The 17701-nt window shown below is 56.7% G+C and overlaps 1 protein-coding gene across 1 annotated transcript; it reads right to left on the bottom strand.

Annotated features, from left to right (window-relative positions):
* Positions 1 to 10575: 10575 nt before the first annotated feature.
* Positions 10576 to 13685, bottom strand: CAMK2N1 (calcium/calmodulin dependent protein kinase II inhibitor 1). The gene is made up of 2 exons (XM_019461615.2): positions 13428 to 13685; positions 10576 to 11914 (listed from the first exon to the last, which is right to left on the bottom strand). Exons 1-2 carry the CDS (start codon positions 13591 to 13593, stop codon positions 11844 to 11846), a joined length of 237 nt encoding a protein of 78 aa, XP_019317160.1. The 5' UTR covers positions 13594 to 13685; the 3' UTR covers positions 10576 to 11843.
* Positions 13686 to 17701: the final 4016 nt, after the last annotated feature.

Below are 17701 nucleotides of genomic sequence, written 5' to 3'. Positions count from 1 at the left end.
TCTTAATATCTGGCAGGCATTGTTCTAAGTGCCTCACATGTATTAACTCATTTAATCCTCCTAACAGCCCTCTGAGGTAGCATTCTCTGTCTGATTTGCAGATGAGGAAATTGAGGCACTGAGAGGCTAGCTTGTCTGAGGTCACAGCCACTAAGGGGCAGAGCTGGGTTCAAACCGTTCAGCGACGCCTTCTATCATGGGCCCACCTGACGGCCTCCTTTTGGCCTTGAGCATTATGACATCGGCGCTTTTCCCCCGTCAGGGCACAAACTGCAGAAACGTCATTTGTAATGGTTGCTAAATATTCCAAGTAGAGGGACTACAGTTCACTTAGTCATTCTTCTATTTTGGAACTCTTCTTCCTGAATGTTCCTGAATGTTCTACGGCATCAGCAGCACCATGGTGAACGAACTTTCGCAGAAGAAAGCCGCTGCCTCCTCACCACAGCATGGGCTCACACGCACCCGCCCCATGGCCACCACACAAGGCTGGCCCCGAGTCCGCGCTAGGACCCGATAGAGGCGACTCCTAGCCCCCGATTCCCCACCCACCCACCCCCACTCCCCGCCCCAGCCCCCCAGACGGCAAGCCTGGGATTCCCGGAACTCCGAGGAGGCCCCCCCACCCCACCCCCCGGACCAAATATATCACAAATACACCCACGCCTGCCAGACAGTGTGGGCTGTGCACCTGTTCCCCCGGCCACCTGGGGAACGCACCTCATCACAACCAGCCTTTCTTTCTTCCTTATAAAATGGCAAACCATCCCTGCTTACCTCGAATGACAAGTGCTCTGTGCCGATCAGATGACAAAATTGCCATAAAAAGGCTTTTGAACCCCGGGAAAGAGCTCTGCATATGCAAGAGGTTGTTATTATTATAACATTAATGCAGCAACATCCCCTGAGGAGCTGCTACATGCCAGGCATTTGTGCGAAGCCCTGGGGAAACCGAGACCAGCCAGAGAGCCCCAGTGCCACCGGAGAGGGAAACACGGTCTGATGGAGGAAGACAGACCAGCAATAGCACACAGTAGGACAAGCGATTGAACAAAGGGCAGCATGGGCCCTGCAGGAGCCTAAGCGAGGGACCTAATTCAGGTGGAGGAGACTCAGGGAAGGCTTCCTGGAAGAGGCGGCATCTCAGCTGAAACCTGGAGGACCAGCAGGATTTGGCTAGAACAAAGGGCTGGGAGACCGAGAGGACAGCATATGCAAAAGTGCAGAGGCATAAAAAAAGCATGATATTCTGAAAAGAAAGCATGACCAGGGCATAGCAGATTTATAGAGAAGTGGAAGGAGGGGAGGCTTGCAGCGTAGACACCCCCCCGCCCCCCGCTCTTTTAACTGCCAAGGATCCCATAACTGGTTAGGGAATGGGGAGGGTGCTGCACACCCACTCCCCAGCAAGGCAACCTCACCAGGCACGCTTAAGAGCAGCAGCACCCACTTTGCAGCCTGAGAGCAGCACAGCATCATGGGAAGGGCCCCATGGGAATGGTGGCTGGGGGCGGGGGGCAAGGGGTGGGGAGGGCAGTCTTTAAAGGCCTCCCCACCAAGCCTTTGCCCACTCTTGCCCCTGCTTCCCCCAGCTTCCTCTAGCCCCACCGGGGCTACCCCAAAGCTCAGACTCGATGGAGCCCCAGGAAGCTCAGGGAAAGAACCCATCAGGTTCCGGGTATCGCCTTTAGGTCTTTCCGGCGATCCTCTGAAGCCTGGATTCACGGTCCCATCTCACAGATGAGGGTCAGAGAAGTGGTGACGTAGGCCCAAGCCACTCGTGGACTGTGAGCTTGGGGTTCGGGGGAACGTAGGCATCGGAGAGGCTAGGTTTGAATAGCTGGGCTGCAGCCTCCCCGTTGGCACGCTTGGACAAATTACCACTTCTTTAAATCCCGATTTCACACCTGTCCCTACAGTGACGATAGTGCCACTACCTCTGCGGGCTGCCGTGAGGCCTGGCTGAGATGTGTTCCTAAAGCATGTGGTGCGTAGATTGCACAGCAGCTGTGCTGGTTCCCTAACGCTGCGTCTGATGCTCCTACATGTCCCGCAGGCACCCACTAGGATCGGATTGAATTTGAAATCGTTCCGCATTCATCAGAGGAGTACGTAAATCCAATCCCAGGCACCAGACACACTCTTGTGCTAAGTGACTTCCAGGTTTGGTCACTGTCCAAGATGCCAGTCCTTTCCAGCTCAGGCAGCACTCCAGGGAGACCCATGGCCCTCAGAACATCTCAGAAAAGTCCCGGGGTCCCTTTCTGAAGGTGGTAGGAACCTAGTGAGGCTCCGGGGGCCCAGAGAAACCACCCAGGGGCTTTGCTGCGGCCTCAGCCGGAAAGCAAAAGGGTGAAGGTCCTGCTGTGTGTCTCCAAACGAGACCCTCAACCTTTCGGGGCCCCCACGTCTTCGCAGTTGCAGGAGGCTCGGGAGCCGCGAAGCCCATGGAGGGTTTATGTGCTTCCTTCTCAACAAATATTTTGACGCTGCTCTAGATGCCGGCAAGACAGCAGAAAACAAGACACTGCCCTCAGGAGGCTTCCACCCTCTCTTATCCTGCTTCCCTGTGAAACGGAGATGATGACAGTCCCCACTTCACGGAGTTGTTGCAAGGATTAGATAAATTCATATCTGTGGGGCGCCTGGGTGGCTCAGTCGGTTGAGCATCCGACTTCAGGTCATGATCTCACGGTAACGTGGGCTCGAGCCCCACTTGCGCTGACAGCTCAGAGCCTGGAGCCTGCTTTGGATGCTGTGTCTCCCTCTCTCTCTCCCCTCCCCCTACTCACGCTCTGCCTCTGTCTCTGTCTCTGTCTCTGCCTCTCTCTCTCTCTCAAACATAAACATCTTTAAAAAATAAGTTCATATATGTAAAGAGCTTAGTATGGGGCCTGGCGCTTACCAAGTGCCCCACAAACACTCAGGATTATTAGTAGCAGTGGCACCTGTCACCGGGTCACAAGGATTAGATGAGATAGTGTAAGTAAAGCACTTAGGGTGAGGCTGGCCTGGCGGCAAGTGTGAAAATACCAGCTATTTCCTCAAATGGAAGCCAATATCACCAGCCCATTCCACGGAGGAGGGAACGGAAGCAGGAGGAGCTCGGTGGCTTGCCCACAGTTTTATTCTGGTTAGCGGAAAGGGGTCTTAAACACACGCCAATTCGGGATTTCTCGACCCCAGCACACTTGGGGCTGGGGATTCTGTGTCGTGGGGGCTGGCCTGTGCCTTGGAGGATGTTCACCAGCATCCCTGGCCCCCACCCAGCAGCTGCCAGTAGCGCTACCCTCCCTGCTGCGTGTTGACAACCAGAAACGTCTCCAGACACAGCCAAATGTCGCCTGGAAGGCAGAGTTGCCCCCGTTGAGAAGCTTTTCTAAATCAACCCTTGGGCTCATTCAAGGACTTTCAGGATCTGACCCAAAGCCCCCTCCTCCAACCCTGGCACCACCAGAAATGCCTCGCTCCACCAATACCCAGAGGACCTTTCTCAAGCAGATCCCCAGCTTGCCAGTCCCCGTCCCGCTGCGTCTTCCCTACACCAAGACTGCCTTTTCCGTCCCCAGCCCCATCTCCCAGGCCCTGCCAAAGCCCACCTGCTCCCTGAATGCCCCCTCCCCAGCCCAGAACTCACTATTTCCTGCCCAGCTCTCTGCCTGGAACTATAACTAGTCATGACCGCGTCTGGCCCTGCCTGCTTCCTGGTCCCGCCCCCCACCCTCAACTCCAGACAGAAGCACCTTGAGGGCAGGGGGGGCTGTGCCTTACTCATCCATGTGTCCCCAGCATCCGGCCCCGGGCCAGGCCCACCAGGCTGGCTCACTGCTCTGTGTACATGGTGTGTCACAGATGTGACCGGTGCCCAAACAAACTCCTGGGGCTGGTAAAAGGCCTTCAGCCTAGGGAGACAACGTGGCATCCCACTTAGGAGTCAGTAAGCTTCTGAGGACTGACTGAGCACAGGTTACTCCAACCCTCGAGGCGTCGCTTTCTTCATATGTGCAATGGGGATAATTTACAGTGACCCTGATTGATAGGATCGCAGTGAGAACTCAGGGCTCCTGACTCCTCGTCCAGTGCTCTCTTTGGTTCCATCCAGGACAAGGATTCCCAGGGGAAGGTGGGAGAAGGTGGGAAGCCCCTGCCCCAAGCTCCCGTGGGGGCCTGACATTGGAACTTCTTGGATATGGAAGACAAGGCCCCGGCTGCAAACCAGGATGTGAAAAAGCCACGAGGATCAGGAGGGCGGAGGCAGGCGGGAGGCCGCTGGGGAGGCCGCCAGGCACAGTAAATAATTCACACAGATGAACTGGAGATAAGAGCGGCTTCGTGGGGGATTGAGTTCAGGTCAGAGGAGGCGCAGACGGCTGCAGGGGACCTGTGGTCTCCCCGGCTGAGAGGGGAGCAGGAGCACTAATGTGGCTCCGTCTGCCCGGGGAAAACGCGGCCCCAGGTGCCAGCTCGGGCCACTCCCTGCCACCGGCTGGGGCTCCCCGGAACTGCCCCGCGGGGCACCCAGCCCCCGCCTGCCGCCTCTGCGGGCCGTCCCCATGGCAACCGCTGGTCCAGGGTTCACGGCCAACCGGATCCTCAGCCTCCCCTCCCCCACGGGAGCATGGGCCGTTGGGGCTGTGCCCTGGGCTGGGCCACAGACGGCTGCAAGTAGCCTAGTCCGACCCCCTTCTCATTCTGGAGGAGGTGAAACCAGGGACTCTGGGGGTCAGCGTCCACCTGTCGCCTGGAGGTTTCAGTCGCAGCTTCACGACTTTCCAGCTGGGCTACCACAGGCAGAAGATTCCGTGGCTCTGTGCCTCGGTTTCCCTTAGCTGTAAAATGGGGATAATAGTAACTACCTCCTTGGGTTGTGAAAATTAAGCGATATAAATGCAAAGAGTGTAGAACAGTTACCAGTGAGCGCCTCATAAATAGTATTTCCACATTGGGAAATGGAGCCCCAGAGGGGCAAAATACCTGTGAACGGTCAGGGGTCAGGGTCACACATGCCAGCACGGTATTGGCACATTCAGGATTGGAATGAAATTGTCAGTCCTTTCTAAGACACCTACCGCCGAGGCTGGCAGCATACTTTTGGGGTTCCCCAAGAGTTTCCTAAGTTTCCTGTGGGACCACCCCCCCTTTCCCAACATCCTGAAGCTACACTATTATCAAAGGGTTGTTGGCCAGACAGTGAGGTCCCAGAAGGCGACAGGAAGCCTCATGTTGGCCAGCTCTGTCTCCCCCGTGCCAAGCACAGTACCCATTCCACCCCACCCCCATCCCTAGCAGAGGAGTCCTTAAGCAAATGCAGATTTAGTTCATTTCCACTGCCCAAACACCCTCCCAGACCAAGCCCCTTATGACCTTAGCCATTCAGCTCTCTGCCTTATGGAACACCCCTTTCCCTGACAACTTCCTGCCATCCCTGTCTGTCCCCCATCTGCCCAGCCCCCATTGCCACTCTGTTGGGATTTCCCATGGCACACTTCCCAGATCCTTCTCCTCCCTTCAGCCCATCCTCCCCGACCTCCCTTTCCCTCTGGTGACCCTTTGTCCTCAAACAGCTGTTTCTGGGTCAAGGACCTTCCTCCAGGCCCCTGGGTGTGCACAGCCCCGGGTTAAGGACAAACCCTCCAATGTGAGAGGTAACAAGAAAAACCAAATCCTCCTCACAGAATGGTGGGGTGGGGGGTGGGGGGGGACCGAGGTGGGGCTATCTCTCTGGGACTTTGGGTTCTGCTGGAGAACAGGCTGGGGCCCATAGACACAGTCTCTCTGTCCCTAGGGGCCACCCCACAAGCTCCAGCCCAGCTGCCAGGTTTCCCCGGATACAGCCCGGTCCTCGGATTTATTTTTGCATATGGTTTGAGAGAATCTCTGTTGCTGGAATAATGACAACATTTTTTTCCCCTTCTGCTTCCCTCCAATAGGCAGATTCTATAAACCAGAGCAGCTGCCTGAGGCTTCCAAGAGAAAATTCTGCACAGTTTCTAACCAGGGTGACAGTTCCCCTCCACAGGAAGTTGCTTTTATTAAGATTGTTGGGGTTTTTTTTTTTTTTTAATCTGTTTTTTTGGTAAGGCTCCATCTATCGGTCATCAGGCAGCACCTTGGGCCTTGTGGGCACTTTTGTTTTTCCCTGGTTTGCCTGGAATCCATGATTACATCTAAACCACAGTGGGCTTGCCCAACACAGGGGCAACGTTGAACGGCTGAAAAGTGGGTCATTCACATGACCTGGGCAGAAGGATCCCAAGTAATTTATGGAGATACTCCCATACCAAATTACTCCCCACACCTTGAGTGGGCTACACATGATGATTTCCTTCCAGAGAGGACAGTATGGAAAGGAGGTGGGAGAGTAACTTTGCAGTGGAGAAACCTAACAAATGCCAGCTCAGTCAAGTGATCAAGGTCAATATCAACGGTGATGAAGTCATGTTGATAGCATGTACTCTTAATATGATGTGATGAGAAGGGCACTTTATCTCCAGGATCTTCCTCCCCAACCCCATAACCCCAGCTGAACCATGAGAAAAACATCCGACAAAACCCCCAGTTGAGGGGCAGTCTACAAAATACCTGACCGGTACTCCATCAAAAACAAGGAGAGTCTGAGAAATTATCACGGAGTTTAAGGGGACACGAAGACTACATGTAATGTCCTGGATGGGGTCCTGCAAACCAAAAAGGATGTTAGGTACACAGTCAATGAAATCTGAATGAATTATGGAGTTTAATTAATAGTAAAATACCAGTGTTGGTTCCTTAGCTTCCAGAAATGTACCACAGTAATGTCAGATATTAACAATAGGAGAAAGTGGGTCAGGGGTATTGACAACTCTGTGCTATGTTCACCACTTTTCTGTGAATCTAAAACTATTCTCAAGTAAAAGTTTATTTTTTAGGGGCGCCTCGGTGGCTCAATCGGTTAAGCAACCGACTTCGGCTCAGGTCATGATCTCACAGTTCGTGAGTTTGAGCCCCGCATCAGGCTCTATGCTGACAGCTCAGAGCCTGGAGCCTGCTTGGGATTCTGTGTCTCCCTCTCTCTCTCTGCTCCTCCCCTGCTCACATGCTGTCTCTCTTTCAAAAATAAATAAAGATTAAAAAAATTTTTTTTAAAGTTTATTTTTTTAAAAACTGGGCCCCATGTTTGGGTTTCAGGCAACCCCCAAGACCCAGTTCTCCTTGGCTCCCTCTTTTTGCCTGTACTAAGGGTCTGAGCTGCTGACTTTAATGGTACCCCGGCCCAACCTCATTTCCTTGGAGCTGTCATTTTCAAGTCCAAGGATAACTCCCATTTCCTCACTATTGTATTCTCAGTGTCCGGTCCATAGCGGGTGCCAGTTCATATTTGTCAAATGAATGAAACTTGAGGACTCATCGGAGGAGAAGATCCAAGCAGAGAGCCATGCTCTTCCCTTCCCAGGGCAAGAAGTCAGCACCTGCTAGCTCCCATCCCGAGAATGGCTTCAGGCAATCTGGTTAGAAGTGGCTAAGAGACTTCTCTTAACACGGCCTTTGGAGAACAAGCATTCAGATTTACTTACGATTGCATTTATTGGGGGTTTTGAGGAGCTGGTAGATAATAGGCAGGCAGACTCCTCCAAACTGCTCCCCATCCCGCCGCTCCCCAACCCCACAGTGGTGCCTCCACTGCCCCCTCGGTACCCCCAAAGGACACTTCTACAAAGACGCTTCATGCAACAAGATCTGTTTGCTAGGTTTTGAAAGTCCGTTACCTGGCACACAGTAGGCACTTCATATGCATTCGTATTGACGACTACCATTTATTATGCACCAGGCTCTATGTGGGGGAGAGGGAGGGGTTCCCATTTAATCCTCTGTTGGTGGGCATTACCATCACCCCCATTTCACAGAAAAGCTTGACAAACTGGCCCCACATGACAACTAGGAAGTATAGGGGAGAGGTTTCAAATCCAAGCCATGCAAGACCCAAATCTTTGCCCTTTGCTCCAACACCAGCCACCTTAATAATACTTTCCCCTTCCACTGGGCCCAGGATCTGCTCCCTGCTGTCCGAAGAGGCCCCCTGTGCTCACTCCTTCATCTGTGGCCTCCGGACGGCGGCAGTGTTCGAGCCTCTTTTTTTTTAAAACTCAATTTGCCAATTTCCCCCTTAGAGGTACTTTTTGGTATTCCTCGGGGCCGTCAGCCTGGACTGGCCACGGAAGCAGAATCCAGGGAGATGGGCACTTATTACAAGCATTCAATTAGTGAAGTTTGAATAATGCAGTCCTGGCTGCTGGAGCGATGCGTGGAGGCTTAGAGACACCTTCCCCACCTTGGACTTGCAATGGCCTTTTCCGTATTTATTGCCACCTAACCGGATACTTCAAACATATTCTGTACTTGGTATAATTTGATAGCTGCCCAGTCCCCAAAGTGCCTTCTCAACAAATGTTTACCCCCGTGTTAGAGTATATTTAAAAGATTTATATTCCCTTTTACTGAATGGAGTCCTCGGGAAAGACAGACTCTGTCTTCCCCGGGCAGAGGATCCTGCCTTGGCTGACGGGGTGGCCTCCAGCAAGAACATTTTAATACATCACTTATTACAATGGACCCAGAGCCTTGGCCGAGGACTCCCGGGCTCCCCCCACCCCTTCCCAGAAGAGGGCAGCTCCAGGCCTTTGCTGACACATCCAAGCCCTGCCTCCCTTCTGACCCCTTCCGCAGTCGTCTGTTGTGCAGAATAGCAGAGAACATAACCTCAAAACAGTGAACCGACACAAGGATCCTTAAGGCTGAAGGACCAGGGCTGCAGCTGGGACGGAGCCTGGGTCTGGGGCCAGACCATTGTGCATCCCCGTCCCGGAGTGTATGGGCTCTGGGTTCTACTCCTGCCTAGCCTACTTACTAGCTGAGTGACCCTGTGCAAGGTAGTGAACATCTCTGAGCCCCCTTTTCTCCTGTACAGTCAAGGTGAGATTAACACCTGCTTCCTAGGGCTATTGTGAGCCTGGCATGCAGTAAAAGCTCAATGAATGTAGTTGTTCTGTGGTCCTTTTAGCCCCTCTGGGCCATCGATTTCTTCACCTGCCAGAGAGTTCATCGCTGTGGGTTTCCAGGGTTTCTGGGCTGATTCCGTGACAGAATAGAAGGGAAGCAATGTAATTGCCCAGTGCTTTGATCAGGGAAGCAGCAGTTACTCCTGGTATGGACAGAGACGTGCCTTCGGGATGAATCTTTTCATAGGGCCCCTGCCCCTCCTGGCAGATGGAGGCCGAACGGAAAAAGTGGGCCCTGCCCCTAACTCCTGGTGCGGCGCCACTCGACCTTCTGATGGGAAAAGCACAGGGGAAAAGAGAGGCGGGCTCTGTGGTACCTAAAGGCCCATCAGCTCCAAAACGCTGGGACTCTCCGGGGTTGGCAACAGGGAGAGCAGGACCAGGGTTGTGCGCCTGGGAAAATCAAGCTAGCGCCCCTGATCATCCTGCTGGTGCCACCAGCCCCGGCTCGCCCACTGTTCCTACCAGTGACTGATGGGCTGTCCAGCTCTGTTGGGCCCTCCTGAGGCTCAAGGCCCACACTGCCTGGGAAGGGGGATGAGACCTCACTCCCTCCCCCACAGGCCCTCCAGAGCCCCCATTACCCCCCACCGCCACCACCCTGGGGCCTGTCTTACCTGATGTCTGAGTCACAATCAGGCTCCTGTCACTGTGAGCTGTGTTGTGACTCCCTGGCTGACAGTTTTACAACAAACACATTAAAAGCTCCCGGCACTGAGGCTCCTGGATGCGGAACAGCCCAGGAGAAAAACCTCTCCAGGCCTTTCTTCAGCCAAAATCCTTCTCCCAACCCTTCCTCCCACATGGCCCCCCTCTACCACCATTAACTGCTCCAGAGCCCGACAAGGGATTGAGATTTTTTTGTTTTCATCATGAGCTTTTTCTCAAGTGGTGACTCGGGGAAGCCGGAGACCTACCAGGCTGTGGGCCTCTGAAGTTGGGGCTCATCCCTCATACGGTGACCTGTGAACTCTGCTGTGAAGTCAAAGGTATGTAGTCCCTCCTCAACCCAGCTTCTGAGGACAAGTGGCCCTTTGGTGAAGCGTTATATGGGCATACAATGGCCCGACCCGGAGTGCTACCAACGTCCCTCCCACAACCTTATGAGGCAGGCCCTGCATTATCCCCACCCCCACAGATTTGGAAACTGAGGCTTCAGGAAGCGAGGAGACTTGCTCAAGTCCATACAGCTGGGAAGTGAAGGAATTGGGATTTTAATCCAAGCCTGCCAGCCTCTAAACATTGCTTTTAAACAAGACGGACGGCCTCCCAACACGCAGGACCTTGTTCTCTGCACACCCCACAAGGGATGTCAGAAACCTCAGGAAGCAGGGAGACCAATGCAAATCCAAACGGAATAAGCTCTCCCTTGGGCGACGGCCCTGCCAGTGCACTGTCTTTCCTGCCATCTGCGCCCAACCCACACTGTCCTCTACACCGCCTCGCCGACCAAAGCTATCATTCCCTCCTTGTCTGCAGCCGGCAGACAGAAAGCAAATCTCCCCCACCCCTCCCGACCAAAGCAGAGACAAGAGAGGAGTGAGACACAGGAACAGTTCTTTTATTGTACATTGGAGAAATAGCCCTGTGTGCTGGTTAAAGGTGCAACATCCAGAATATCGAGTTAAGAAAAGAGGGAACAGGGCAGGGAAGAAACCTCTTGAGGTCCAAAGTTGCAAACAAAAAGTGGTAAAAGATTTCCTCACGCAGGAGGCGTTTTTTTGCAAATACCATGCAAAACAGGCAGCTGGTGTGCCTTAAGAGAACCCCTATAAATAACAGAAAAGACTCTCCAAGCATTCCTTAACGTGGACTCAGAGCACAGGGAAAAAGAAAGAAACCAAAATGCCTTTTGGCATTTCAAGATATTTGGCACTCTTGTGATTACATTTTTTTTACAGCCCATCGAAGAGAATAAACTGACACAATATTAGAGAGAAAAAACAGGCTGCTCACACAACAGACTGCAGGAAGAGGTTAGAAAAAGCTCAAGCATTTTTTTTTCTTTGTTTTTGTGTGTTTTTTTTTTTCCTGACATATAAAATGTGTCCATTTGCATTAACTTGGGCAAATAGCTTGCAGCAACAGAGAAACACAAGCTTTACAAGTCATTTTAAAGTAAGACAAGGATTCAGTCTAGGTATCATTCCTTAGAAAAGTTCTCTTCTTGTTTTAAACACATTTCCTGGTAACTTCAAAAGATGACCAAAAATAAAACAATATCTATAGAGATCATTTGCTGATTTTTTTTCTTGTACATCCAAGGAGAACAACATAAAAAAAGAAAACTGGACAGCATTTCACATCCAAGAGCACAGAACCATTTTTGCAAGATTAAATAATGTAAACATTGGGAACAGCCAAATCAGCGAACAATGCCAACATTCAAAACACCCGGTGTTGCCGCTTCATTATTTAAGTGGCTCAAAATCCAGATCTATAATTGTGCAATATTCACTGTATATAAAAAGAAATAGATATTACTTTTGACAAGTAGCTGCAACTGAGACGTCTTTTTTATTTCTTTATATGTGTGTATAGAGTGATTTTTAAATTTTTAATTTTTTTTTTTTTTTAATTTTTGTTTTTGCTGAGGAGCCCAGAGCCTTCTCCTCCTCCTCCTCCTCCTTCTCCCGCCTCATCTGTCTCCCGGCCTGACGCGAGATACAGGTTGTTGATTTCATCGTGGGTAGCAAGCTAGTAATAAATTTCAAAGTGCTTTCTCTTTTCATGCGTTTTGCCAATGACTGTTACCGCCGTTCTTATTCTCTCCCTTTAACTCATTGTCTTTGGGGGGGGGGGGTGGGGTTAGACACCAGGAGGTGCCTTGTCTGTCATATTTTTCAGCACGTCATCAATCCTATCATCTTCAATAACAACTGCAAAAAAAGGGGAGAAAACGAGACGTGAGCGCGCTTGGGCCTCGCGGGGGGCGGGGGGTGGGGGGCGGGGGTGGTCTCCGACGTTTCCCATGGCTCCTGGGGACGGGGAAATGCGGGAGGGCGAGGGAGGGGGCGCTCCTCGAGCGCTAACACAGCCCCATCCTCCTCGGCCTGGGCCCGGGGACCCTGTGCTGCTTCCCTCCGAACCACTCCCCCCAGCCGCTCGCTGCGTCCCGGCAGCGTTCTGAGAAAAGGCAGCAGAGAGGGCGCAAATCCCGCAGGCCGGGCCGCGGCCGAAACGCGCTCTGGCCGCGCGTCCTCACCCCACCTCACCTCTCCCCGGGCGCGTCTATTTAGAAAAAAAAAGGCTCCAGGGCTGGAGAGGGTGGGGAGGAGGAGCCCAGGTCTTCGGCTCAAGGACCCTCAGGGGTGCCCCGAGCCCGGCGCGGGCGGCCAAGGCTCTGGGTGCGGAGGTGCGGGGTGCAAGGGAGGACTCCGGAGACCACAGCGCGCGGCGGGTCAGGGGTCTGGCCTCGCCAGGGCGGGCGGCCCCTCCTGCGCGCCCCCTCCGCGGAGGTCGGGGCCTCCCCGCGAGGCCGGCCTCCCGCCGGCCCCGCCGCCTCGCTCACCATCTCTACCTAGCCTCGCCTTCCTCAGTCCCGCCATCAGTCTCTCGGCGTGGCCGTCACCTGTCGGGGTCTCTGAGTCTCTCTCCATCTGGGGTGTCGGTCGCCCTCATTGTTTCGCTGCTTTCCTGTCCTCCCCAGACTGGCGTCCCCTGCTCGCGGTCTCTCCCGCTCTGGCTCCCTCTCCGGATCTTTGTCTCGGTCTCTGCCCCTCTCGGTCTCCCCCCCACCCCAAGCCACCACCCGCCTCCCCCCCCCCCCCCATCTCTGCGTCTCAGTCTCTCCCGGCAGCTGTCGGTCCCCCTCCTCGTCCCCGCGCCTCCGGAGCTCCTCTCCCAGCCTCTCTGCGTCCCAGTCCCCCCGGGGCTTTTCCAGCTCCCGCGCCGAGCGCCCGGGCTCAGCCACCCCTCCCCCCCTGCTAAGTAACAATGAGAAGCCCGGGCGCTCCGAAAGCCCCTCGCCTTCCCCGGCGGGAGTGGGGTCCCGCCCCGCAGTTCTCCACGCCGTCCCTTGGGGAGCCCTGGGACCCCCCACCCCGGGTTGCAGAGCGAGTGCAGCTGCGACTACACTGCGCAAAAGGGGAGGGGGGAGAAATCGCAAAGCAAACTTTGGCGCGGGTGGGGACCCGGGAATAACCTTCCAGCCCCCGCGGCCGCTGGAAGCCGCCACGCCCCCTAGGTGACCCCAGCGGGAATCAGGCTGAGGGGGAGGGGTTTCCGCGGCCAGCCGGTGCCCGACCTGCAGTGCGGGATCCCCCCCAGTTCCGCGCGACGGGATTCCATTCGGTCGGAACCGGCTCCTAGGTGCGGAAGAGCCCCCACAAACCTCGGCCAGGCCTCGGCGCCCGAGAAAGGGGGCGTCCGGGGCGGGGGCAGCGAACTCACCCCGCTTGCTCCGGCCGATCTGGCCCAGCTTGGGCGGCCGCTTGTTCTGCCCGGCGCCAAAGAAGTTGTTGGTGTCCTGCAGGCGGCAGGAGAAGATCTGGCCCACGTCGCCGCCGTCGCCGTAGGGGTTCAGCTTCTCGTCGCCGTAGGGCAGCACCTCCGACATGGTCGCGTCCGGGGGCTCCGCGGCGGCGCCTCCTCCGCCCGCGTCCCCGCCCGCGGCGGACAGGGTCAGCGGCGCTGGGGCCGGGGGCGGCCGGCCGGGGACGGCCCGCGGGCTGCGGCGGCGGCGGTGGCGCCGGCGAGCGGCCGGGGGGCACCGCTGGGCGAGAGCGCGCCGCCCGCCCGAGCGACCCGGCGAGCGCCCGGCGCTGCGCTGCGCTCCGGCTCGGCGCGCGAGTGGCTGCTGCTCCGGCAAAGGCGAGCAGGACTCACATCCTCGGCGCGCTCGGGCGCTGGGCGGGGGCCGGGCGGGGCCGCGAGCCGGAGGGGAGGGTGTCCCGGCGAGCCCGCGGGGCGCGGGGCCGAGAAGGGCGCACCCCGGGGAGCCGGGCGGGCCGGTCCTGCGGCGAGTGCGGGCGGCGGCGGCGGCGCGGCTTCGGGGAGGCTGACTGGGGAGCGGCGAGCGGCGGGGCGGCGAGGGGCGGAGGGGGAGGGGAGCGAGGGAAGAGGGAGGGCACGGGGGTGGAGGGGAGAGGATGCCCGGAGGGAGGGAGGGGAGAGAGAAACCGGGAGGGAGACGGCGAGAAAAACAGAAGAAAGAGAGAGGGAGGCCGGGGGACCGGGAGGGAGAGACGGAGGGGAGCGGACGAGGGGAGGGAGAGAGGGAGAGAAGAAAGGGGAGGCGGCGATGGGTCCGGCTCGCAGCGGCCGAGGGAGGAGCGGAGAGGAGAGGGGACCGGGCCGGCGGGGAGAGAAGGAGGGTCGGAGAGGGAAGGCGGAGAGTGGGAGCGCGCGGAGGAGGCGGCTGGGACGCAGGAGCCAGCCCGCGAGCGAGCTGCGAGCGAGAAATGCCGGCCGCGGCGCGGAGGCGAGGCGCGGGGAGGAGGGCGGGAGGAGGGCGGGGACGAGGGGACCCGGGGCCGCGAGGAGAGATCCCTGGAAGCCGCGCGACGTCACGGGGCCGCGCGGGCCGGCCCGGGCCGCGGCTCGCTTCCTGCCCCCGCCCCCGGCCCCCGCCGGCCCGCCCGCGCCCTGGGGCCCCCCGCGAGCCCCGCCCCGGCCCGGCGGCCTCCGGGCGCCTCCTCCCCCCCCCCCCACCCCGCGCCCCTCCCGCGGGGTGTTTACCCGGCCCCGAGCGGGTGCGCGCCGGACCCGCCGCCCGCTCGGCCTCCCGAGGGGTGGGGGGCGGGGGTTCGGCGACGGGAGGGGGAGCGGACCCGAGACCTCACGCCCGGAAGGACTGACGGACGCCCGTCTCCCCGGAGGCCGGACGCTGGGGCGAAAGGTCGCAGGGCGCCAGGGAGACCCGAGGACGCCGCCCCCCGCCTCCCCGCCGCCGGCCTCAAACCAGGGAGCCCCCCTCCCCCCACCACGTTTGCGCCCCGCTTCACACGCTCCGGGCGCGGCGCTTTGGGTCTCTCACCCTCCCTCCCTCCCTCTCCCTCCCATCCCTCCCACCCCCGAGCGTCCAGGAAGGCCCTGCTCCCGGGCCGCGGCTCTAGACTCGGGCTCCCGCGGGGCCTCGGGGTGGAGGCGGAGGGGGGAGGGGGAAGGGAGGGGGCAGCCCCGCCTCCCGGAGGAGAGTGGAGTGCCTCATTATGCCGGGCTCGCCCGGGATGCCGGGCTCTCGGCGTCCGCTGCCTCCTCCGGGGACGCCCAGGGCCTTGCAGCCCTCTGCCCGGGGGGGACCTCCCTGCCAGCAACAGCCTTGAGCCCCGGGGAGAGACTGGCTTCTGGGCCGAGGCTGGGGCAGCCCCAGAGGACTGGGAGGCGCAGCTGCCAAGCAGATGGTAACTCCGAGGGGGCAAGGTGCATGAGGAGGGCTCGTTATCCTCGCCCAGAGCCAACAGCACCTGCTCTCCCCCTGGAGACCGCCTTCACTCAGCAGAGCCGGCCTGCCCGCCGAGAGGGGCAACCATCTCAAGGTCGTGCAACCTGCTGAAGGCAGGGCTAGGGAACGCATCTAGGTTCTCCTCCCACCCCTGCCGTGAGGTCTCAACTGGCTCAACTTGCTTCCCTGCACCTGGTCCCATCCTTAGTGCAAGAGCACCCTCAGGTACACTCTCCCCTTAATTCTAGAACTCTGGGTGGGGGACAGGTTGGAGGGAAAGGGGTGTGCTTTTTTTTAGCGACACAACATGTGATAGAAAGACTACCTGAGGGGAGCTACCCCAGCCCCCCTCCTCCAACGGTGCAGAAGGGCCCCAGAGGCAGGCACCTTGCAGAGAGGGGAGGAAGCAGGCTGAGCGATGGGAAAGAGACAGTGGGGCAGATCGAATGGTGTGGAATGAGATTCAGGCCTGGGTTTGAATCCCGGTCCCGTCATTCGCTAGCTGTGTGACTTTGGACAAGCCACCTCCTCTCTCTGAACTTCCATAATCTCCGCTGTAAAATGGGGCGCGCGGCTGGCCAGCTGCCTTTGTGCCTCAAGGACTGTCAGGAAGACAAAATGAAATCGGGCTCCTGGTGCTTCCTGAGTGAGAAAGAACACCACTACTGCATTCATTCCCGCTTCCGAGCTGTCAGAGCTGGGAGGATCCTTAGGGATGATGTAGTTCAACCCCCTCATTTACAGAGGGGGAAACTGAAACTGGCTCAGGGGCTTGTCCCCAAATCCCACGGCTTGTCAGCTTTCCCTTTGCTTCCCTCCACAGTCCCCAGGCTCCATTCATGAAGGCTTTACACAGTGTCCCCTTTGAGGTTAGCACCAGGCCAATTGCTGGAAGAGAAAACAAAAGCATAACAAGCAGGATGATTAGGTTACGACAAGAAGCTCTTACCGTTTGTACCCTGCTTTCTATTTTTCCCCCAAAGCATTTCACATCCATTACTGACCTTGCTTCTCGAAATAAATACCTTCTGAGGTAGAAAGAAGAGCCCGCTGCATCCCTGTCTAACTGATGTTTCCAGAAAGAGGTAAGTGACTTGCCAAGGTCGCAGACTAGTGATGGAGCCAGGAGAAGCCACTCTTCCAGCTGTGGTTCCAGGTCCTCGAAGGGATACTCCGCGGTGCTGGAACTACTCTGCTCTTCTCGCACTCACCTGCTTCCTTTCTTGCTGCTGTGTTCCGAAGCAGTTTACACACTGAGCACCTGCCACAGTGCCCCCCGCCCCCAGTCAGAGGTAAGCAGAACAGCACAGGGAGGGCAGATGAATCCCTGCACACCCGGCAAGTGAGAGTAAGAAGATAAGCCGGCTTTTATACCCCATCTGTTTTTATGTTTTCCTTGCCTTGTTCCAAATAAGGTTAAAGGTGGCCGCATTGCACCTTCCCAATTCAGTACCCACCCCCTTCCTGAACTACACACTCCGCCCCCCTCACCCCCCCCACACACACACCCCAGGCATAAAAGCATTTCCATGACTATTAACCTTCTTAGAGCCTCCCCTTGGCCTTTAGAAGCTGCAGGACTGGGACAGACCAGCCCATTTTGCTGATAAGGGACCTGAAGGTTGACCCGCGTCTCCAAATCCACACTGCATGGACATTCTCCACCTGTACCCTTTCCCAACTGTCTCCCTTACAAAGTCCACACTCGATCCTCTCTTTTGTCCGGCCTTCTTCAGAGCATCCCTTTACCCCAAAGCAGTAGACCTGGAAACAGACATGTCCTGGGATTCCATTTCCCCTCCAAAGCTGAGGGGCTGGCTCTGAGCCAGATGCCCAGGGCTGTGTTGAGTTTGCCAGGTCCAGATGGAGGAATGGACCATGTAAGAGTGGAAGCTGCCCTCCCTGCTACCCAGCAAGGAAGAATGGCAATACACAGTCCAGTGCAGTAGCCCAGGGTGAAGGGGGCAGCCTTCACTGGGGCCGCCATGTTCAAATCTCTGCTCCGGCATTTCCTAACTCCTTGATTATTTCACCTCATTGTGCGTCAGTTTCCTCATCTGTCAAATGGGGATAATAAAAATTCTTCCTATTTGGTCGGGCTTGCTCTAGGGAAGAAAATCATACATGCATCATATGCCTGGTACACAGTGAGTCCTGGAGAAATGTAGTTACCATTTTTAGCGATTGACTCTTTGTGGCCTTGACTAAGCTCATTCTCTCCTCTACACCTCTGACCCCCACATCACAAAATGAGAAACTTGAAGAAAATCACAGCTGTTTT

This window comes from Panthera pardus, unplaced genomic scaffold (assembly GCF_024362965.1).
Source record: "Panthera pardus isolate Hobbes unplaced genomic scaffold, ASM2436296v1 HiC_scaffold_11, whole genome shotgun sequence".
Lineage (NCBI taxonomy): Eukaryota > Metazoa > Chordata > Mammalia > Carnivora > Felidae > Panthera > Panthera pardus.
This window is presented reverse-complemented; position numbering and strand designations above follow the sequence as displayed.